Below are 23,234 nucleotides of genomic sequence, written 5' to 3' on the forward strand. Positions count from 1 at the left end.
TGTTCTGCATACTTTTATGAAAGCATCTTTTACTTCAATACAATCATTTAGAAGTTGAAGAAAAAGGCAGCCACAGGCCCCGGGCTCAGGGGCTCACTCTGTACCCAGTCCCCTGGGTGGGGCGGTAACAGGGCTCAGGAGGACACACGTTTCTCTTGGACACATCTGAAGGCCAAGAGTCCCCTCTGCTGCTGACTCCTCAGAGGGTGAACTGAACTGGGGACTCCCCCGTTCGCCTCCACGTGCTGGGCCCAGCCCCCCCCAGGCCTCACACCCCCCCCACCCTGATTTATGAACCCATGAGGCCTGTGCTCTGCACACGGGGCACCTGGTGGGCCCCCGAGTTTCTGCCCTGGAGCTCCGAGTCTGACAGGACCAACGGGGAGCAGATGAGCACTTCTTTGGGCCTCAGAGGCTGCACTTGAGTGGACGTCACCCCAGCCCTGCCTGGGAGGGACATGTCCCAACTGGTCTGGTTAGTGTGGGAGATACCACGTGGAGGCCACGGTGAGGCTCCTGTGCCAAGGGGAGACGGGGGTGCTGCAGAGCCCGCGAGTGAGGCTGGCATCGCTAGGCCAGGCGGAAAGCCACACATCACCCAGAGTCCACGCAGGAACGGGACGCCCATGAAGGGACCCGCAATGTGCCACGCTCTGGGCCCTGCCACCTCCATGCCCCCGACAGGCAAACCTCCAGTATGCTGCCTTTAGCCTTAACTTTTCTTATAAATCGATGGCCAAGTGGATATTTGTGTTCGGCAGATCTTGACATTCCAGCTGAGATTCAGCTGTTGCCAAACCCAATATACTGGTCAAGCCTCTGCCAGGATCAAACTTGGGAGCTGCTTCTGACCCTTGACTCGGATGACGCCCAGCCGTCAGCCGCTGAGTCAGAGGCAGGAGAGATCACGCTTGTGCTGGCTGCAGAGGCCTTGCAAGCTCGTCGGGGTCTCCTCCAGCCCCGAGCTGCAGAGGTGAGAGCAAAGAGACACCACCCCACCCTCCACAGGCCTCTGCCCTCCCATCTTCATCTGGTAACCTCAACTCTTCAGAGCTCTTGGCTGCAAAGACCTTGGGCAGGCAGAGGGGGACAGGAGCGGACTAGGAGTGTGAGGGCAGGAACCACAGCCAGCAGAGGCCCCGGAGCTGCACCACCCTGCGCTTCGCTTCACCATGCGCTGGTTCCAGCCAGAGCCGCTGTGACACTGAGTCAGTATTACATGGTCTAAACACTGCATTGTATTTTTAAGGACTTTGTACATAATATTTCCAGTGCAGAACTATAAAATTTTTGATACAAACTGTATTGTTGTAGCAGAGGACTGGCAGGTGGCTGGACATCAGGGCCCTCGCCGGAGAGTGACCGCCATGCTCACTCGAGAAGAAATGGAGCCCCACAACCAGAGAGGGGACTGAAGTTGGATCCAAGACGCAGCCTCGGCAGCTGCTGAACAGTCATTTAAAGTGGTCCTTCCTGCCACATCTGTGACCAGCCCCCCCGCACCTTCGCCGTGGCTGTCCATGTAAATGCCACTACCGAACCCCTGGGCCGCCTTCACATGCTCCCTGCCGGGCCGGGCTCCCGACGCCTTCAGAGCTCGTTGTGCCGAGCTCGCGAGATCCTACTGGACAGATCCTGCAGGTGCTTCTTCACCTGCGGGCGGAAAGCAGTGCATCAGCTGAGGACGACAACCACGGAGTCCAGCTCCATGACATCACGGCTCGCCACTGGGAGACGCACGATCTAACGAGCTCTCTATCCTACTCTGCAATTACCCACCCGTTCAGAAGTTGTCATAAATAAATCATAAAAACAGCTCAATATTAACTAGAAAACATCCACCAAAAAAATATTAGAACAAACAGCTGGAAGCAGATCCTGCTGAAAAGGAAAACTGTTTTCTCGTCATCTGCCTGTGCCATCATTTTTAAGAGCAATGACTGGAAAGACTGTGGGATGGGGCTGTGGGGGAGGGTGCCTCTCCCTCCCGGCCCCCACCACAACCCCAGCAGTGGAGGGTGTCGCTCCTCCCAGCTGCCCCCAACTGTGCCCTGTCACGATTTCTCAGCCAACGTTGCATCTTTCTTCCATGGTCGGGTGAAGCTAGACAAGGTCCACGTTTCTTCTCTGCCCACCTCAGGAGAACTCCCTGCAAATCCTCAGGCTACGACTTGAACTTCAGGCTCTGCTTCCTGCCCTGCCGTCAAGCCTCTGGGCCACAGGCTGCCAGCTTCCCCCCCACATCCTGCCAGAGGCAGGTGCAGACCCGCACCACCCTCTCCTCCTTGTACCTTGGCCTTAGTTTATTTTTAAGGTTTTGTTTCCTTTCAAATCAGCAAAAAGGCACAAAAGAGGCTCCTGCCCACTGCAGCCCCCAGCCCCTAACATTCACTGCAGACACAGCCGGCACCGTGTCCAGAGCTTCCTGTGCCTCTGCAGTGACTGTGCTGCTGGCTTCCCAGCCCTGCTCCTGCCTGTCCTCTGTCACCTGACCCAGAGGCTGCTCTGCAGAAAGGGCTGGAAGGAACCCGATTTGCGGGTTTACTACAAATGATCCACCCAGCACCTGCTGCAGGGCGCCCAGGTCATGCCCCATCTTGGCCACCACAGGGGGTGAGGATACTGTCTCAGGACTCTTGTTCACCCGAGGGTCAGGAGACTGCACTGCACACACTCAGAGCTTCCCAGCGCAGACCACTTTGGGCTTCGTTGTCCTGCACACCCGAGCCACACAGGCTAGACCTTGCCCAGGAAGTGTAAGTGGAGCCAGGTCAGCTGGAGCCCTGAGCCCCGTGGGGGGCCTCACCACCTTTCCTCCCGCCTCCCGGGGCCCGCGGGGCGGGACCCACCGTGTAGCCCAGCTCCTTGGTCTTGCCCTCCAGCAGCGCGTGCTTCTCCCTGCTGCGGCTGACGCGCTCCCCGTCGCCCGTGCTCTCCGCGTGCTTCAGCTTCTCGTGGGAGATCTCCAGCTGCTTCTGGTAGTGATTGTGCTTTTCAATTTTGGCTTCAAAGTGCTTAAGCTCCTCCTAGAACAACAAGCCCTCAGTGCCATTTCAGGGCCTTGATAAACCAACATCACCTATGGGGGGGCCGGGGCGGGGCACACAGCAGGTACAGGGACACACCCAGCAGTGACGGGGAGGGCAGGCTGGCCTGGGGAGTGCCCTGGAGGACAGTGTGATGGGCACTGACTAGCCAGCTCTGAACGGAAGCCCCAGGGGCCCATCACGCCCACCCGGCACGAGTCTGCACCTCCCCCTCGCTGGACCTGACCCAACCTCCCCGTCGTCTCTGTGACGGCATCCCCACCCCAACCTGCTGGGTGTCTGGGTCCTTCTTCACACTGACCCCACATCCAGGCCGACTCCCACGGCTGCAGCTGCCACTGCTCCCTGCCCTCTCCCTCCCGCCCTCGTGCTGTGTCTGGGACCCCAGCTAGACTACGGTCCCAGGTCTGCCCTGGCTAGCCTCGACCCCACCCTCCCCACTCCACCTGCCAAGCCCCACACAGGTACCCGCTCCCAGCTAAGGTGCCCCAGAAGCCCCGACCCCTCCTGGGTGTCTACAAGGGCCCTTCCTGGGGCCATGGAAGCGCTAAGCTCCATGAGGGCAGTACCAAGCCCAAGATGGATGCCTGGCATGGGGACATCACTGAACTCAGGGACACATACAGACCCCGCTGCACTCCAGCTCCTGCCAAGACCACTGCTCACAGGCTGCCCTGCTTCCTGCCGCTTCCTCGAGGCCACCCAACAGAATGATCCAGAACTCTACATGCTCCAGGACTCCCTACCACCCAAAACAGTCTCCTTCCTTCCCTGTGTTCCCTGTCTCAGGAAACAGTGACACCCCCAAACAATCCCAGTCGATGCTGGTGCCCCCAGCCCCCCTCACCCGCCACGGCCCAGTGCTTCCCTGACCCTTGACCCTCACATGCTCGCAGGACCCACTGAGCACACACAGCTTTGGCAGAGCAGGACTCACACGAGGCCGCCGCTCAGATGTTATGAATGAACGAAGGAACCAAAGTCCCTTCCCTCACAGCCCACGGCTCCAGCGTAGGGTTTCAGCATCTCCCCCCACAAAATACTTCAAAGCACCAGCTCCCAGCAGCCCCTGCCCCACCAGACAACTGGGCCACCTCCTCCCCATTCTGAGCACCCCTCACACGCAGAACGTCCACCCCAGGCTGAGCAGAGGTGCCCAAGGGGGGCCACCGTCCCTGCAGACTGCAGGCCTGCTTGGCAGGGGCATGCACACGCGGCCCCACACAGGCCATTACCAGGACGCCAGAGGGACGCAGAGGACAAGAAGGAAAAGGGTCTAGACAAAAACATGCATTTGTTCACTGTATGATTAAGGGAAAAATAGCAAAAGAATCCTTGCCATGCCATCAGGGTTCAAAAAGAGAGACAGCTGCCAGATAACTTTGCTGAGACGGCGTCGACCTGCACTCTCCTTACCCGGAACGACTCCAGCTCCTTCTCAGTAAGGTTGGCTGACTTGGCCAGGTCCCACAGATCAATCACTCTGGGCTCCTCGAACTCTGGGCAAGAGCAGAAGCAGCTTCAGTGGTCTAGCGATGCATATCGGAGCCGAGAGCCCCCGCGGCCGACCCAGCCCGAGGGAGCTGTGGGTGTGAGCCAAGCACGACGGTGTAAGTGTGCAGGGGTGACCATCCCAGGGTGTGGGAGAGCACGCTCGTGCCTTCAGAGTGTCCTTGGAGGCACAGCGGGGCAGGCCACAGCTCACATGACCTGGCTGGAATGTGGCTTCCCTGTCCCTCTGGTCAAAGGGAACACTTTTCCTTTGTGTCCAAACACATAGAAGCCGGCAGCTGTGCCCGGGAGCTCCACAGCGAGCACCTGGCTGCTGTGACGCGTACGGCGAGGTGGGGGCGGCCTGCGTGGAGAGGCTACTCAGGCCCTCAGTTAAAGACTGTCCAGCCACACACGCTGCCTCCCTCCTAGCTGCTCAGCAAAGCAAAGCAAACCGAGCTCCTCAACCTGTGCTGGCGCTCAGAGAGGACGCGGTGGAAGATGCCTCCCCCACCTCGGAGGAGACTGGACCAAGCGGCCTGCCCAGTGAGCCCACCATGGCAGCTCTGCTCCCTCCTCTGCACTGACGCTTCCTGTCCAGGACCCCAGGACCCCGGGCTCGCAGGGGCTGCTGGAAAGACCAGGCAGACCAGCGGGAGGAACTACAGGAGCAGGCTGGATGTGGAAGACAGCCCACGGCAGGGAGGTCAGAGCTGCCGTTTGTTGCGCTGACCACAGCCAGGCTCACGTGGGTCCCTTTTTCCCTTCAGTAACTCAGTGAACCCTCATGCAGGTTCGGGGAGCTGGGGGTTGGTGGGGCACATGGCCGACACCCACGTAACACAGCTGCCACCACAGAGCCAGCCACGGGGAGCCGGGCGCCAAGCCCCATCTGACCACTGTGCTGGAGAGGAGGTAGTTCTGCCTGGCACCTGCGGACAGAAGCCAGCCTTGTGGTGTCAACACGGCAACCACGTCTCTCATTGGCTGCTGCATCCGAGTCAAGAGCAGGATCTGCACACGGCCAGCGTGCGGTGCACGTTTGTAGGATGAACAAATAAACAGAATTAGAAGCTATGTGAAGTGATGCCCTGACACACTCCACGCAAGCCCTGTGCAAGGCTCACTGGCCTGGGTCTTGGGCGAGGAGAAACCCAGCGAGCAGCCCGCCAGTGAGGGCGTGCAGCGCACGAGTGAGGACACTGTGGTGGAGCCGCCTGTTTCTGTGCCGAGGGAGACAAACCCATGGGACAGGTGGTGTGAGGGCAACGACAGCTGTGCTTGGACCCAGAGAGGGAGCAGAGGGTTCATGCATGCTGGGTCCAGGGAGACGCGGGAAGGTGTGGCCACCCAGGGCCGTGGCTAACAAGGGCAGGTGGACTGGCAGCTGGCCGTGCAACAGCTCCTGGGGGCGGGGCCCTGCTCTAGTCCCAGGGTCGGCTGAGCGTGACTAGGGGCTGACTCCACGTACTCGCCCGCCACAAACACAGGCAGAGACAGCCCCGTCCTCAGCCTGGTGCATGGGCAGTCAGGGCTGTGGGGCTCACCGGCCTCCGAGTCGAAGCCCTGGTGGCTGACTCTCCGCAGACGGCCCAGGCCCTGGTTGATGCTGCGCAGCTGCTCCTTCAGCTCCGCGTGTCTGCTGTGCAGGACCTCACCCTTGATGGAGCTCAGGTCGGAGGGACTGATGACGTTCTCGTGGATGTCTGTGCCAATGGAAGCACCACGCTTGGTGAGCTCCTCCTCTAGAGGGTCCAACGCCTGGGCCGCCCCAAGCCCCTGCCCACCCGCCACCCGGATATTGTCTAGAATTTACTTGGCTGGGAGAGCTCAAAAACGCTCTCACTTCTGGCTGAAAGTGTTTTCTCCTTCATTGGGCCCCTGCAGCCCTAGAGAGTAATGTGGGTGTCGTTTCCTTTCGAAGGTGAGACACAAGGCCACATGCATACCGGGGCCATGCTTGGCAGAGATGAAGCCAATGCGCCTAACCCCATGGGTTGACTCTGGGTTCTGGGGTCCCGGTGCCCTTCCCTGCTGGGTCACCAGCCTCCAGCGTGCTCTGTCTCAGGGTGCAAAAGTCACATATTTGGGAAGGGTCTTGAGTTCAAAACGAAAGACCCATCAGAAAAAGTCATGCCAGTCAAAAGGCAGCAGCTATGCCAGGCGAGGTAGCTCATGCCTGTAATCCCAGCACTTTGGGAAGCTGAGGTGGGAGGATCACTTGAGGTCAGGAGTTTAAGACAAGCTTCGGCAACATAGTGAGACCCCATCTCTACAAAAAAACCAGAAAAATTAGCTGGGCGTGGTGGTGTGCACCTGTAGTCCCAGCTACTGGGGAGGCTGAGGCAGGAGGATCACCTGAGCCCAGGAGATGAGGCTGCAGTGAGGTATGATGACTTTACCAGACTCCAGACTGGGCAACAGAGTGAGACCCTGCCTCAGAAGAAAAAAAAAAAAAAAAAAAAAAAGGTGGTAGCTGCTGGTCTGTGACAGGGGTACAGATGCCAGTGACAACAGAGGTTGCCCAAATCACTCAAGAAATGGCTCATCTGGCCAAATACATTTGGGCAGCATCAAACACATCCCTTCCTAAACAGTGAAATTCCCACTCACAAGCTGGGCGGAAATCTGAGGAAAGGGCATAGTGTGTCCCTCCCCACCCAGCAATGTCACGGGTTGGGGCACTCTGGGGCCAGGGCTGCCCACTGAGAGGGCACACCCCAGGCACAGGGCTCGCCAGGCCCTCCCTGTGGAGCCAGAGAGCACCTTCGGTTCTACTCAGGGTCTCCAGCAGGACATTGTACTCGTGGACTTTCTCTTTGTGATGCACAAACTCCCGCCAGAGCCTGTCCAGTTCTTCACTGGAGAATTTCCCAGAGGTCTTTGCCTAAGGAGGGAACAAGACCTTGAGTCAACACCCTTGTGGCCTTGCCAGTCTGCCCACGCCACGGTGCCTGGATGCCCTCCAGCTGAAAGCTCCCCTGTGGTCAGGCAGGAGCCTTTGGGTGTAAAGTACTTGGGCTCGTTCTTGGCCATTACGACCCTCGCAACCCTCTAGTTGGGTTATGTGTGGCAAGAAAACAAAAACCAAACTGTGGAGGAGAGGTCCAAAGTCAGTCCTGGATGTGTCTGGGCTCAGTGGGAGACAGACACCATGCCGGCCAGGTGTGGGGAGCAGAAGGGACCTAGAGCCTGCTGTCCCCTGCACCCGCCAGGTCTCCTGGCTGTGGCTGGCAAGGACAGCAAGGCCATCTTCCTAGAAGGACCTCGGGCAAGTCCCCTCACCACGCTCCCACCTGCCTCCTGGGCTGTGCAGTGACCCAGGGAGAATGCAGGTCCAGGGCACGGCCAGGGAGGACACACAGGACCCTCCCTCCCTCTGACTCTGCCCCCTTCACTGGCTACATCCCTCCTGAATGAGGACAGTGAACTGGTACTGGGTTGGTACAAGAATTTCAATCCTTGACCCCAAATCAGTGGGACCCAGACAAACTGTTCTAGACCAGCAGCCGGTGGAAAAGGGAGCAGACTCGACTAACCCTGCCACGGGCCGACCAAGACACCGCCACGTCCCAATGCCTGGCCCCACCCCATCCTGAGGCCTGCACCCCACGGCAAAGAGCAGGGCAAGCCCAGCACTGCCCGCCTCCCAGACACCCCTGAGACACGCTCCCCTGGCTGAGGACACCTTTCCTATCACAGAAGCACATCCATGGGACAAACTCTCAAAATTAAAAAGTAGACACAAAGTAAAAAACTCAGCCATGTTACCTTAGGATCCTGTGCAAGTTAACTACATACCACTAAGCACATTCTACATATGTGAAGGCCTAATAGTTAAAAGATAAATAGAATTTCTTTGTTGAAAGGGCAAGACATATTCTAAACAGGAAAGCTGAACACATTCACAGGAAAGGGAAAATGATCGCAGAACAGCATCACGACTGTCTTCTCGAGCCTTGCCCTAAGCCCTGGGCTGTGCGGCGCAGACAGCAGCCCCACCTCAACTCTCGACACCACGCAGGCTTTGGAGGCCCCGGACAAACGCAAGGGTACCTTGTGCCACAGCTTCTCCAGCCGCGGGTCGCCCAGCGAGTCCTCCTGGGAGCCGTCGCCGAGCGAGTTGCTGTCCACCTGCCGGGCGTCCTTCCTCCCGTCCAGGCCGTACTTGGCCAAGATGACTAGGAGAGAAGGGGAGGTTTATTTAACACGGTTTCTTTTGAGAAACAGGAGCCAACACATCTCAACTCCTGGAGTGGTGAGACAGGTTTGCTTCTCACTTTCTGGAAGTTTCCTCTCACCCCAGTTTTATGGATGACCACTTGCGATCTGGCGGGAATAAGAATATAAGCAAACTTGGGGGCTGCAAGACTCTCAGCATTTACAAACAGGTCCAGTGACCCACGGGACACCCCAGGACAGATGCAGCCCCAATTCTTGCCGCAGGGTAAACTCTATGACCGAACAGAGGCCCCACTGGCTGAGCATGCAGTGTGACGGTGGGGCGAGCTTTCCAACAGCTCAAATCACATTTTTATTTGGAGGAAAACATTTTCTAAAGAACAAACTTCACTGTTTAGTCGGGCCTAGTGGCTCATGCCTGTAACATCAGCACTCTGGGAGGCTGAGGCGGGAGGATCACTGGGGGTCAGGAGTTCGAGACCAGCCTGAGCAAAAGTAAGACCCCATCTCTACTAAAAAAATAGAAAGAAATTAGCTGAGCTTGGTGGCGCATGCCTGTAGTCCCAGTTACTCGGGAGGCTAAGGCAGGATGATCCCCTGAGCCCAGGAGTTGGAGGTTGCTGTGAGCTAGGCTGATGCCACGGCACTCTAGCCTGGGCAACAGAGTGAGACTGTCTAAAACAAAACAAAACAAAACAAACAAACAAAAAGCCAAAACACTTCAGTGTTAGCAGCTTCTAACAAAAAGTGACTAGTAGTAGCCAGGAGAAATTTCATCACCAGTGTGCTGCTGCCCAGTCAACATGGGGGACGGGGGAGCTTCCAGACAATCTGCCCACGCGTTACCCCCACGGCCGGGAGGGCTCTCATGTGTGGGCCGGGTTCTCTCCCAGCACACATCGTCACTGCTAACACGAGAGCAAGGGCTGAACGCCAGCCTGGTGCTGACAGGCAGCTGGGCTGAGGACGGGCTGGTGCTCCGGAACACAGCGAGCGGAGCCTGGGGCTTGGTCTAGCCTCTGTCCAAGGCAGCAGCTCTCCAGAGGCCAGTTCTGACTTGCCAGCCAGCGCCGCGGCTCTGTGGGACAAGCCCTCTGCTAGGTGTCCCTGGGATCTGGGACTCGCCTGCTTGCCCCTGCCTCTTCCAGCATCTCTTCCCACACCCCCTTGGTCCCACCACGTCTGTTCCTCAGTTGGAAGAGGGCTTGCCTGTCGTCCCTTTCAGGGGGCTCTCCTAGGGCCCACCTCCTGCAGAGCCCGCCCTGCTGTCCCCTTCAGGGGCTCACTCGGCCTCTCTCAAACTCCCATCCCTTCTTCCCTAGAAGCTTGGTACGGAGCTTCCTGGGTTTTCTGAGTCACCAGGAGCTTGGAGCCAGAGGCTGGAGAAGCTGCCTCAGAATCCCAAAAGGCAAACTGCCCACAGTCACACTTGGCAGCCTCCTGTGAAGGCTCCAGATTCTGGGGTGCTGGGTTCTGCATGGAGCACTGAAGCTGGCGGTGGCTCAGGGGTGCAGAACCCTTAGGGCTCTGGAGAGGACAACCCACCCTGCACCCTGCGCCTGGGAGTGAGGCGGCCCCAGGGGTTGGGTGGACGTGGGGATCGAAGCGCAGGACTGTCCCAGGACTGACCCCCAGGCGGTGTGCTCCCTAGGTGCTGGGGGCTGGCCAGGTGACCAAACATCCTGGCGTGCCCAGGCAGAGATGGCTACAGTCGGTGCCCTGGGGCTGTTAGCAGCAGTGCTCGTTCTCGTCCCCGGGCTCCTGGGCTGGACACTGCACTACATGGCTCGGGGGACTGAGGGAACTCGGGGAGTCCAGGGGCCACATCCAGAAGGTAGGCCGGTCGCCACTCAGAAAGCTTGGGCACCTCAGGGACCTCTCCCTCCTGAGTGCTCGGCAGGGCTTGTTTCCTGGACGCCAGCTCTTAGCATCCACTGGTCTTCTGCCAGGTCACCTGGCACCAGCAAAGAGACCAACGTCACCCAGGCAGAAAACAGAGGCAGCTGCACGTGGGCCACAGACCTGGACTCGGCCGAGGCTGGAAGCCACGTGCAGGGAGGACGCTGAGCCTGGCAGTGAGAGGAGCGGGTTGTTAACCCACCTCTCTCTGCCCCACACGCTCCTCCCACTCGGCTCCGGGGGCTGGTTCCCTCTGGGAAGGACGAGGGACTCTCACAGCTCGACCCTCCCAGGCTGCCACTGCCACATGGCCAGGTCCTTCCCCGTCAGGCATTAACTCCGGGACAGGCTCCTTTCCTGGCTCTTGGGAGGGGCCTCAGACATGCTGGCTGGGGTGTGACTATCCAGAACTGTTTCCACTGTCCCCCGTCACCTGACAGTCCCTGTCACCACATCTTGGTCTATGTTCTGCCCACACCCTTGAACATATACAGTAGAAATGAAGTCAGCTCTCTGCCTGTATTCCAGACACAGCCATACGGCGTGCCTGGTGATATCTGACGATGGCAGAAGGAGGGCAGCTGGGGACAGAGCACCGGCTCTGGAGTCAGAAAACTCCAGCTTCAAATCTTTGCTGTACTACTCTCAGCTGTACAAGCCTGGACAAGTTACTTAACCTCTCTGAGCCTTTCAAATGGGGATCACAGTATCTCAGAGTTTTAAGCAGTAGATGTTCTGGCATTCGGCCTAAGGAAGGGACTTTGGAAACGGCAACTTGTGTCACTGTGCAAGACTTATGTCACCAAGTATGGTGATGCCTGAGGAAGACAGCATGTGGGCAGTGCCAAGCCAGAGCAGCCTCCAGGCATGGTGGGGCTTTGTGACCTTGCTCGGGGGCCACAGCTACAGTAGCAACAGCCACCACCCCCGGCCCCCTGTGGCCAGTACTGCACTTGGCTCACGACCACAATCCCATGAGACAGGAGGAGGACTGGGGCACGGGGACCCACAGTGTGCCCGGGTCACACAGAGAGCCGGGGGTAAAGAGGTGCCCACGGTCGCCATGGGACCTGACAGTGCCGCCTCTGCTCTCCCGCGTCTGGACAGAAGGCAAGCAGTCAGCTGGGAGCACCGTCCCCCAGTCCCGCTGATCCAAGCCCCACAGGGCGGGGCGCCGGGGCCCCACCCTCGTCCCGCCGGAGCCCTGCTTGACGGCCATGGTGCGGGGAGGATGGCAGCGAAGGAGGGTCTGAAAGAACAGTCACAACCTTGTCTTTAAAAACCTCTGGGCCTGAGAACACATGTGTCTTCCACATACTGGGCGCCTGGCAGATGACGGCTCTGCCTCTTCTTGAATACCCACGGGAACAAGAAGCTCACTAACTGCGCCACGACACGGTCCATGCTGACATTAGAAAGCTATTTTCATAACATTAAAACCCGCCTCCCTGGAACTCCAAGATGCTGGGGACACGCCTGCTGCCTCCCCAGGCGGCTGCGCGTTCTGCTGCGCAAGCACTCCAGGGCCTCTGGCTGCCTGCACAGCCCTCCCTCCAGTTTGCCAACGACACTCCTGAAGCAGCACAGGAGCTGGGGCCACAGCCAAGGCTGCGCTGCCCTCGGAGGTGAGCCCTGCACAGGTGAGGGAACCAGGAAGCCAGCACCACTGAGGCTGGGTGCCTGCTTCCCCACATACTGGTTGAGCACCTCTTATCTAAAAACCTGAAATCTGAAACGCCCCCCAAATCTGAAACTTTTTGAGCACTTCCTTCACATCATGCTTGAAGGAAATGCTCACTGAAGCATTTAGGATTTCTGCATTTAGGATGCTGAACCTAATGCTCACTGAAGCATTTAGGATTTCTGCATTTAGGATGCTGAGCTTTCCGGATAAGGGACGTGAGTGAAGAACAAAGGTACCGCTGAGGCTGCGTCTCAGTCTCGCTTCCTTCTCCCCATCTTCGTCTAAGCCTTCGACCTTCAGCTTCTTCAAGGCAAGCTCCTCCCTCTCTTGCATCTTCAGGTCAGCGTGGAGCTCGGCCAGCTTCACGGGGGCCAGATGGAGCTGCCGAGCGAGAACAGAGGGACCCGTGACAACCAGCTACAGAGCGACACGGACACAGCAGGAGACACTGACCTCTGAGGAGGTGATGACCAGGAGATCCCGGGAGACCAGGAGGAGACAGAGTTAGGGCCACTGACAACAGGATTCAAAACCCCACATGTGGCCGGGCGCGGTGGCTCACACCTGTAATCCTAGCACTCTGGGAGGCCAAGGTGGGCGGATCATTTGAGCTTAGGAGTTTGAGACCAGCCTGAGCAAGAGCGAGACCCCCGTCTCTACTAAAAATAAATTAGCTGGGCAACTAAACATATACAGAAAAAATTAGCCGGGCATGGTGGTGCATGCCTGTGGTCCCAACTACTCAAGAGGCTGAGGCAGGAGGATCACTTGAGCCCAGGAGTTTGAGGTTGCTGTGAGCTAGGCTGACGCCACGGCACTCTAGCCCGGGCAACAGAGGGAGACTCTGTCTCAAAAAAAAAAAAAAAAGACAAGAATGTCCAAAGACAGCCAGCCTTTACACACAGACATGTCTCAAGGCACGCTCTGGAAACCCCGAGTCTGCTGGGCGCCGTTTCGCTAACATAGTTGCCAGTGCTCCAGCTGCCCACGCTGGGCTCCTGTAGCAGGACACCCTACCTTTCCCACCCTGCCCCCTGGTGACACTCACTGGCCACTTGGTAAACAGGGTGAGAGGGATGCAGGGGGCCGGACGAGGGGCTTGGTGAAGATGCCCACTACATTGTTCCTACACTACACATCTATCACAGAACGTAAACTAAAACCACCAGAGAGAGCAGAAGATTGAATTTACAGAAAACTCGTGAATAAAATCTTAAAAACTAAACCTGAGCACAACCATGGCTGCCCTGGGACACGGGATGCTGCCCAGGCAGAGGGAACGCACGGGGCGAAGGCCAGGCACCTGAGCTCGTGGTCCCAGACAAGGGGAAAATAGCAAGCACAGATTCCTAGAAATCCTGTCCCAAAAAAGAAAAAAAAAAAAAAAAAAAAAAAAAAAAGAAAACACTGTAATTTCAGATTTGCCCTGTCTTCACTTCCCAGGGACCCTCAATCTCTACCTCTGAAGTACACCATGGTCTCTAGTGACACTGTGAGACGCTTCTTAAAGGGGTCTGGATGCTTCTGGGTCTGGAATGACTCACTCTCTTACCTGCTCAAGAGTAAACCACACAGGTACGAACCCTCAACGCTCTGTCTGGCCGGCTGCCAAGTTGGGGGCAAGGGCACGTGGCTGAGGGCTTCCCCACCCTGACCCTCGGCACGCTTTCTTCATCCCATCCCTGTCCCATCCAGCTCTGGGGCTGGGGTGAGGGAAGGACAAGGGAAGGTGACCGTTAGGCATGCTGCTTTGGGGTTTTTAAAGACAGAACTTAATGGCCAATTTCCAAGCCACACCCAAGCTAACTGGGAAAAAGCTGCACACCTCATTTACATTGTGACACCAGCATATTAAAGGCTCTGAAAAGTCCTGCAGCAAAGGAACCCATCAGCATGGTGGAGCCCTGATTCCCAAAGCTGTTTGATCTCAGACCAGCGAACTTCCCTGAGGACCTGCATTCTCGGAACAAGTCCCAGAGCGGACACCTGCATCTCCCTTCCCCTGGGGCTTCCCCACCATGTCCATTCTGTGGCTCCAGGAGGGAGCTCCCCAGCTCCTGCTCATCTGAGCTCTGATCCAGGTGCACCGGCTGGAATTGTGCCATCACCTGTGTGTGTCTCTGACTGTGCAAGTTTCAACACGGCATCTGTTTTCCCTTGGAGATTTTGAATATTAATCTTTAAGTTTCATTAGCTATTTTCTAACATAAATGGTCATAAATACAACACAAGAAAATATTTGAAGTATGTGTGTTATATGTCCATAAAAAGATTACATAAAAAGAGTAAATATCCACAGGAAACGTCAAGTTAAGATCCATCCCCTGTTTCTGCGTGTGCACCCACACTGCCGCAGCCCCCGGGGACTTGTGGGAGGCCCAGACCTTCCGCGTGCGCACACAGCAGGGACACGAGTTTCCTCCAGGCTCCAATGGAGCTGTCCTCTTTGTCTGGAGCTCCAGCCCTCAGGAACCTCCCTGGCCCACTTGCCCCTGTGGAGGCTGAGCCACCCCTCCCTCTGCAGCGCACTCCTCCCTGCCACCTGGGCTCTCGGGGCTGAGCCAGGCCTGGGGGCAAGGAGACCCCTAGACCTCAAGGGGCCCATGGGCAAAACCAGACAACTGGGTGATGGCACCTGCCAGCTCCGCCCTCTCTTCTCTCAAAACCGCACTCCAAGCCCACGGCCACCCAGCTGTGCAGGCCCCCCTCTCCAGGAGTTTAAAATCTAACTAGGGAAAAATGCAGACCACTGAGGCAAGTTCCTCAAATGAATGGCAGGGCCAAGGGCAGGGAAGAGTTTCTAATTCTCTAGAAGTTTCTCTGACCCTGCCCTCTGCATCTTCCCTGTGGGTACTCCTGGCGCAGGGTCTCTGTGGTTCAGCGCTTCCTGGTACAGGTCCCCCCTCACCTGTAGGGACTGATTTCCAGGCCCCTCCCTTACCTTAAAACCCTCTCACTCAGTGCCTCCGACACACCTCCACCTGGCTGCCCTGGATGCCTTCCGGAGACTAGAAGCACGGAAGTCTGTGTGCTCCCAGGACAGGAAGAACCTGGTGACGAGGAACTCGGGTGATGCCAAGCTCCCGAGGGAGGTCGGTGGAGTCGGGAAAGTCAGGGGACAGGGAAGAATGAGCTGAGCGAGACTACTGGGCCACTCTGACGGCACAAAGCCACTGCACAAAGCAGCCTTGGCTCCCAGGCTCACACTACTTACAATTTGAAGCCCATATTTACCTATTTTCTGTTCATGACACAAAGTCTTGGTACAACAGACAGGGCTTCTTTGTCTACTTCCCTACACGCTGAATGTGGCTGCTGTTACTACGTAGAGTCTTACTGGGTACCTTCTTACATGCTGTGCTCCTCAGAGAAAGGGGGGCCTGTAGCCCACCCCAGGGCGCCAAGGCCCAGGGTGTCCCTCCTGTCTGGGCACAAGCCCTGCCCATGGCAGGAGCAGCACCCGTGGGGCAGATGATTTTGGCTCCGTTCTCTGGAGTGAGTACTGGTGGTGAGTGGCCTGGGTCTGCCCTCTCTGGGGCTACAGGCAGAGAACCCAGGTATCCCCGGACCACCAGCTAGTTCCTCTGCTGGGGAGCAGATCTGAAGGCCTCAGGCGGACAGACAAAGCCCTGGCCCAGGTGTGCTTCCTGGTGGGCTCAAGGACAGGCACTATCACCTGTAACCTGTGGTCTTCCCTCACCCCTGTGGCCACCTGACTCGTCATTTCCTCCCGTCCACCTCCCAGGGCCCGGGGAGAGTGGAGCCAGTGCTGTTGGGAAGGTGCTCCGGGAGCTGTACCATCTGGAACCCATGGGGGGGTGTCCTTGTTCTGCCTTCGCAAACCACTAACTCTCAGGTCCAGGCCACTGAGGGTTTAAATTCCACGTGAGCTGCTGCTCACCTTCCGCTGCCTATGAGCTAGCTCAGTGCTAAAAGTGCCCTGCAGCAATGCCACAGATCGGCCATCGGCTCCACTAGGAAAGGAGGAAGGCAAGCAGGTCACAGGCAAACGCCAGCTCCTGTTTCTGCATTCTTTCACCTCTTTCAAGTTAAACGTTAACGCATTAAATTAGAAGGACTGCTTAATGGAAACCAAGTGCAAAACAGAATCTGTCATAAATTAAATAGTGATCATGCAAATACGTAGGGAAGAAAGTTGGCTTTTCTGGAACAAATGACACCACCCCAGAGCTCGAAGAGGGCACTTGCGTCCTCAGATGGCCTGCTGCCGGCTATCTGTATCCGCGCCCTGGCTGTGCCCAGACCTGAGGACCCTGCACCACGCAGGACCCCAGAACTCTGAGCTCACAGAACTGTACCGCCCCAGTCAAGGGTGACGTGAGCATGTCTATGAGCGCTCTGCAGCCGTGTGTGCTAGTGCTCCTCTCAGCGTCACCAGAAGACATGCCAGCTCTAAAGAGGGACAAAGTCCCAGACCTGAGGACCACAGAAGCTCCCACAGAGGCTCCCCAAGATTAGCCTTTGCTCAGCTCCCGCAGCTCTAGAGTTCCAACACAGCCCTCAGCTCCCGCCACCGCTCAGCAGTCTTGCGACACAGTGGACGTACGTCAACACCATGAGCTGGGCAGAAGCAACCCCAGTTCCTACCACCTAAGCACATCTATGAAACAGGAACTGGGTGACTTTGCAGGAAGTCAAGACTTAAGATGCCATAATGGATGAAGCACGATTCCCTGGCCCAAAAAACAAGATGAAAAACACTTTAGTGGCTCCTAGAGGCTCCCCCTGCCGTGGCACCCAAGCGTCAAGGCAGGCATCGCACCCCCAGGCCATGAAAGGCACACTGGAAAGAGAAGATGAGGCCAAGACTTCATCAGACTCTCTTTCTCTTACCCTATACCCGATAATACCCTAAGTAATGCTGTATACTGTGATTTTATATTTAGCAAAGAAGTGCTTAATGTTTTCATAAAGCAAATTATAGAAAGACAAAATCCTCCTGGCTGGTGAAGGAAGTCTTGGAGGCCAAGCGCACTGGTGACAGGCTGTGCCATGAGATGCCGCTCTGTGAAAGCAGCAGTCACCTCAGGCCAATGCCCGCCCCTCATTCTTTTCAGTGAGACCCCATCTCATGACCCCATCTGTGGTGGGCTAGGTAAGAAGCCGATGGGAACGACTGTCTGCAGAACAATTCTCTGCCTCTATGAATCCACTGTGGCCCACCACCTCCTGCCCACCCCAGCACCCTGGTGCTCTTGGTAGCAAGAGGCGAAGCATGAAGACCATCCCAGAAGAACAACCATACCACGAACAACCTTTACAATAAAGATGCCGACAGGTCTGACGCCTATATACCAGCTCACTGAGGACGGCTCACCATCTGGGACCTGCTCCCACCAACCCCTGGCAAGCTTCCACTATCTAGGAGGAAAACCAGGACAAGGCAGTGTGTGCTTCACTGGTCTGCCCACCAGAGTGTGAGGCTCTCTGAAGTGGGGAAGACATACAAAATATCCTAAAACATAACCCCACTCTGGAAGAACTTCACATTCTGTTCAGCAAAACAGACTTGCACGTACAATTAGAGAACTTCAGAGCTAGAAGAGACCAGAAAGGTCATCTAGCCCAAGGCCTCAGTCCAAATTTGAGGTGAGCAGCTCAACCCAGCAGAGTTACCAGCGAACAGACAGTAGAGATGCAAGAGGGACGTCAGGTCAGGTGTGCACTGAGCGCTTGAGAACACGAGGACCATGCAGGTGCAGCACAAGGGCAGGTGAGCCCCAGAGTGGGGCTGAGGAAGCCACTGAGGCTGACAGGCGCAGAGGGCTGGTCCTGGGAGGCAGCAGAAAAAGTGGTATCTGGACCAGCAAGATGCGGCTGACCAGGGCAGCTCAGCAGGGTAGGGGGAGGACTTGGGGCCAGGTCCCCAAAGCAAAGGGAGCCCTTCGGGTTCTTGGGCCCTAGAGTGTTTCCTGAACACAACCTCCAAAATATCCAGACCCATCTCTTCCTTGTCCCAAATTCTCATCCTAGGGGGACTCTCCATCCAGTTGTCAGATGCATTGCACACCCACCACACTGGGCACGAGCGAGGACAGGGTCCCATGCCCCAGCCACTCCTGGTCACATCTATTCCCTGCTGCTCAGAGCCCTTGCCCCTCCAGAGCCCCTTCCTCCAGGAAGCAGTCCTGCCCCTCCGGGCCCGAGTGCCCACTCCACAGGCTGAACGTCATACAATGGGGCTCCACTGCTGTGCCCTGCCCAGCGGAGTCCTCAAGTACACGGGTTGGGGAACAAAGCTGGGGCATCAGTCCCCACTGCCCCTGCAGACTGTTCCTCCCAACTGTCCCTCCCCAACCTCTTTCTCCCCAGCCAAAGTTCTTCCTCTTTTCTGTTCCAAAATGTAGTTCTTATTTTACAAATTATTTACTCTCCTTCTCAAAGAGTCAGAAATGCTTAAAAGAGGAACACTTCACAGAGGATCCCATCTGACCCTGTCACTTTAGAGAAGGTGTCAGTGAAGCCTAGAGGGGTAGGTCACAGTTTGCAAATACCCATTTCACCAAACAAAAACCATCATGTTAGTGAAGGAGCCAGGGCAGCACAAACAGCTGCAATCCCAGCTCTGCCCTGACTGCCCAAGTGACCTTGGGGATGCCCTTTCTGCTCTGGGCTTCTGTATCTACATCTCTAAAAAGAAGGTCAGATTAGATCATCTGTTAAGCTGACCTTCAACACCGCCTTGTCTTGTGTTCTAAACTGATCCCACATCCCTCACCCAAATTAACAAGAATGGGCCGGCTTCCAGGATTTCTGCTGTCCCTGCACACGTCTTTGTGCCCATCACCGCGTTTTTCTTGTTCCTCCATACAGACAGAAATAAAGCGATGGAAAAGGTACAGGCCTGGAAGGCAGGAGACCTGAGATCTAACCAGGTTCTATCTCTAACTCTGGAGAAGTGGCTCAGCTCAGCGCACGGGCCAGGCTGGGCAGCGTTGCAACCCTTAACCTTTGGGAGTCTCAGCCTTCAGCTGCGCTGGGCTGCACTACAGCTCTCTGGCGCCGGCACCCAGGTCTCCGCGGTCTTGGGCAAATCACCTTCACGTCTGGGTCCCTTTCCTGCCGCAGGTGGGGTCGGAGTGCACCACCTGACCCTTGGGGAGGCTGTACCAAGGACAGGGCTCGTGACCCGCACCCCAGGCCTGCGCCCCTGTCCCCGGGCCCTCGCTCACCCGGCCCCCGGGCCCTCTGCTCGGCCGCCCCCGGCCTGCGCCCCTGCCCCCGGGCCCTCGCTTACCCGCCGGGCCTTCTCCCACAGCTGATTCAGCTTCTCCATGCGGAATTCCTCCCCGGGCTCGCGCTTCAGGGGCGGCTCGGGCTGGTTCTTCTCCCGCGAGTACTTGCCGCCGTGGCTCGCCGCGGGCCGGGGCCCGAGGAGGAGCAGCAGCAGCAGCAGCAGCAGCAGCGCCGGAACCCCGCGCGGCTCCAGTGGGACCCTTCGCGACGCCATCTTTCTCTGCGGCCGGACAGCCCGCGCTCGGCGACGCGAGCAGAGGACTCCCCCCATCGCCCCGCCCTGCTCGCCAGTTGCCGCCCCGCGCGCCGCGCGGCCTCCTGGGAGTTGTAGTCTTCCCGGGAGCGGCCGGCCCAGGCGAGGCCGCCGGCGGACTACAGAGCCCAGGAAGCCCTGCGGAGATACGCAGCCTCTTCTAGGCAACCATGCTGCGGCCTCCAGGAGGCGGGGCGGCTAAGCCGGGTTCCAGCTGCCTAGGCTGGACTGCGGCACGTGGGCGGCTGGGCTGGAGGTAGGACCCAGCCACACCCAGAACCCTGAGTCTCGGTGACCGAAGGCCACTTTCCCTTCTGCCCCCAGGAAGAATGAAAAGCTCAGAAATTGGGGCCCTGAGAATGTTCCTATTTATCTGCATTGGTAACTATTTTTCCGTGTCATTACGGGCTTAGGGCAGGTGGCCCTGCTTGGCCCGCAGAGGTGCAAGTGTCAGTGCTGTCAGAACCTCGGCACAACCTAGCCCACTCCCTCCCTTGACGGAGGAAGAAGAGCCTACGGCCCAGGAGGTCCCGGAACGAGCAGCCCACTGGGTGGTCTCCAAGTGCGCAGGGGCGCTCACGGTTTTCCCGAAGACATGCACCTGCACCCCAAACAGTGCGAACACTGCGTCCCAGACACTCTCCATGCACTCTCTATTAGAAGAGTTTCTGTACCTGTGTCATTCCCCCCTTCACCCCCCACCTTTTAGTAAATCCTTTGAGCAGAATTTAGCGTAGTCTGCTTGTTGGGGGCTTGGCCAGCGAATTCAGCAGTACCCTGCAAGTCAAGTGGGAAACAGAGAAAGAGTGCGCCCCAGATGGGTGAGTGGAGGCTTGAACAACGTGCTTTGGGGCTCAGAGAAGGCACAGGATGAACCCATTTGGCAAGAGTTACCTGAAAAGGCCTCCAAAGGTGGGCAGGATTGTGCCTGGGAAAGGAGGATTTTCTGAGGGGAAGGACAATGAGGGCAAAGGAAGGGAGTGGAGAAAGCATCCTGGGAGGAATCAATATTTATTTACTTACTTTTTTTTTTTAAGAGACAGGGTCTTGCTCTGTTGCCCAGTGTAGTGTTACGATCAGAATTCACTGCAGCCTCCAACTCCTGGGCTCAAGTGACCATCCCACTTTAGCCTCCTGAGTGGCTGGGATTAGAGGCCATGCCACGACAACTGGCTAATTTTTAAAAAAGTGTTTTTAGAGACAGAGTCTTGCTGTGTTGCCCAGGCTGGTCTTGAATTCCTGGTCTGAGTCCATCTTCCCACCTCAGCCTCCCAGAGTGCTAGAATTATGCTTACTTACTTTTAAGTTATATCCTACATTGTTCCAGCAAGAGTTTGAGGAGCCTGGAATCCAGATGATTTGTTGTCCTTTGGTGCTTAGTGTCTGATATTTTGAGAGCGATTGTTTTGTTTATTTTGTCAGTTTAGTTGTATAAAGAAAGAGGGTAAATTCAGTCCCTGTTACTCCATCTTAGCCAGAAGCACAAGTTCCCAGCTGTTTGGCTGTTAGTATTTGATGCAATTACCCTATTTATTCCGATGGTCTAACTACTATAACAAACCCCCAAATGCATAAAGGCCCCAAAAGGATAGACGTTTATTTTTACTTTGTTCTTGTCTGAAGGCAGGTGTTCCTGGTCAGCAGCATTAGTCCTCCAGGCAGTGATTCGGAGACCCAGGCTTCCCCATTTTCCACACAGAACTTTCAGGATTGCTTCCCACAGGCAGGAGGGGACAGAGCACTGGGGACCCTCCAGGGCATGTGGCAGATAGGCCGTGTTCTACAGCCTAGAGCCAGGCACGTGGCCACACCTGACTGCAGAAGGCTGAGAAACGTTGTCTGGCTGTTTACCCGAGTGGAAGGAACAATGAGTGGTGTGGACAGTTAGCCAGTCTTCTTTTTAGACCGCCTGACTGAAGAGCTGATGCAGAGTGATTGTGGTGCCACGCAAGTGAGCGGAGCTTCCAGTCAGCTTTTAACCCCCACTCTTCATCATGAACAATGAGCTAAGGTTCCTAAAAATCTAAGGAAAGCTCTGACTGTGAAAATGAGACAGAAACTGCAATGAATAGACAACAGTAAATAAACAACTAGGAGAACAGACACCATGCAGGGAAAAGCAAAGGGAACAAATGACTGTGATTATTCTCACAGAGACAGGAGAAGCTATTAGATCCATGGAACACACGCATACATATACACACATAATTAGAGAATTATATATAATATATAATGTTATATAAGAAAAAATGTATAATTCAGAGAACAAACCAAAACACAACAGCAGAAATGAAAAACCAAATAGAATGATAGGAAGATAATTGAGGATATCTCTGAAACAGCATATTGAAGTAAGGAAGTGATGGTAAATAAGAAAAAGAAGAAAAAAATAGACTTCCAATTTAGGAGACCTATTATTTGATTAACAGGGGTTTCAGAAAGAAAGGACAGATAAAATGAAATTTCCAGACCCAAAGGGCATGAGTTGCCAGGTTGAAAGGACCCACTAAGAAGTGACTCTCACGATGAATGAAAACCACACCAAGGCACCAAGGCACATTAGTGTAAAATTTCAGAACACTGGAGGCAAAAAGACTTTATGAGCTTTTAAAGGGAAAAATAAGTAAATGGAAAGGGTATAAAATGCCTTCAGGCTTCTCCATAGCAGCACTGGAAGTTAAGAAGATAGCGGAGCAATAACTTTAAAATTCAGAAAAAAACTTCCAACCTAGAGTTCTATACCCAGCCACTGTGCCCTCTTGAACTTACTACCTGCCTAAGCAGCATCCCCCACACTCCAAATGTCTGAACTTCCCTTGACTTTGTTCTAAGTGGAAGCAGCATCCCCTTGTCCTTCAACGCCAGCACCACTCCCTCTAGCACTCTTCCCTTGCAGTTATTGGCAATTCCCGTTTCCAGGAGGGTGCTCCCTCCAAAATCCTGGCCTGTTCTCCCTTGATGATCTTGACCTCCAACCTACCCCAGTCCCCCACACTCACAGCCACACCCTTGACTGTGTGGTCCATAACCATACACGCGACCCTCTCCACACACCCACTCAGCAGTCACCACGTCCTGACTTCCAGGGGCCTTCCTCCAGTGCCTCCCTTGACAACCCTCAACCACTGGGTGTACGATCTGCCAACCCCACCACATCCTCACCGTGGTGCCCCTCTGTCCTCCCCCTCCCCTGCCTGCTGTTATCATGGGCACCAAACATTTTCAGCAGCAACTACCAATCCCCCCAAGTCTTATCCTTATCAGGCCAATGTCCCAGGGCCCTCAGTGGTTCCTACAGGGTGTGGACCACAGACTGGCCATTTCTTTGCATCCTCATCTGGTGCTTCTCTTCATGTCTTCTTCCCCCTGGAAAGTACATTCTCTGAGAGCAGGGACTTTGTGTTCTGTGTCTCTTTCTCCT

The 23,234-nt window shown here is 56.1% G+C and overlaps 1 protein-coding gene across 1 annotated transcript; it reads right to left on the reverse strand.

Annotated features, from left to right (window-relative positions):
* Nucleotides 1-1,215: 1,215 nt before the first annotated feature.
* Nucleotides 1,216-19,808, reverse strand: LRPAP1 (LDL receptor related protein associated protein 1). The gene is made up of 8 exons (XM_045528160.1): nt 19,562-19,808; nt 12,540-12,684; nt 8,595-8,719; nt 7,305-7,425; nt 6,086-6,244; nt 4,464-4,546; nt 2,850-3,026; nt 1,216-1,653 (listed from the first exon to the last, which is right to left on the reverse strand). The coding sequence occupies exons 1-8, from the start codon at nt 19,772-19,774 to the stop codon at nt 1,591-1,593; spliced, it is 1,086 nt and encodes a 361-aa protein (XP_045384116.1). The 5' UTR covers nt 19,775-19,808; the 3' UTR covers nt 1,216-1,590.
* Between the last annotated feature and the right edge of the window lie 3,426 nt (nt 19,809-23,234).

Source organism: Lemur catta, chromosome 17, assembly GCF_020740605.2.
Source record: "Lemur catta isolate mLemCat1 chromosome 17, mLemCat1.pri, whole genome shotgun sequence".
NCBI classification, from domain to species: domain Eukaryota; kingdom Metazoa; phylum Chordata; class Mammalia; order Primates; family Lemuridae; genus Lemur; species Lemur catta.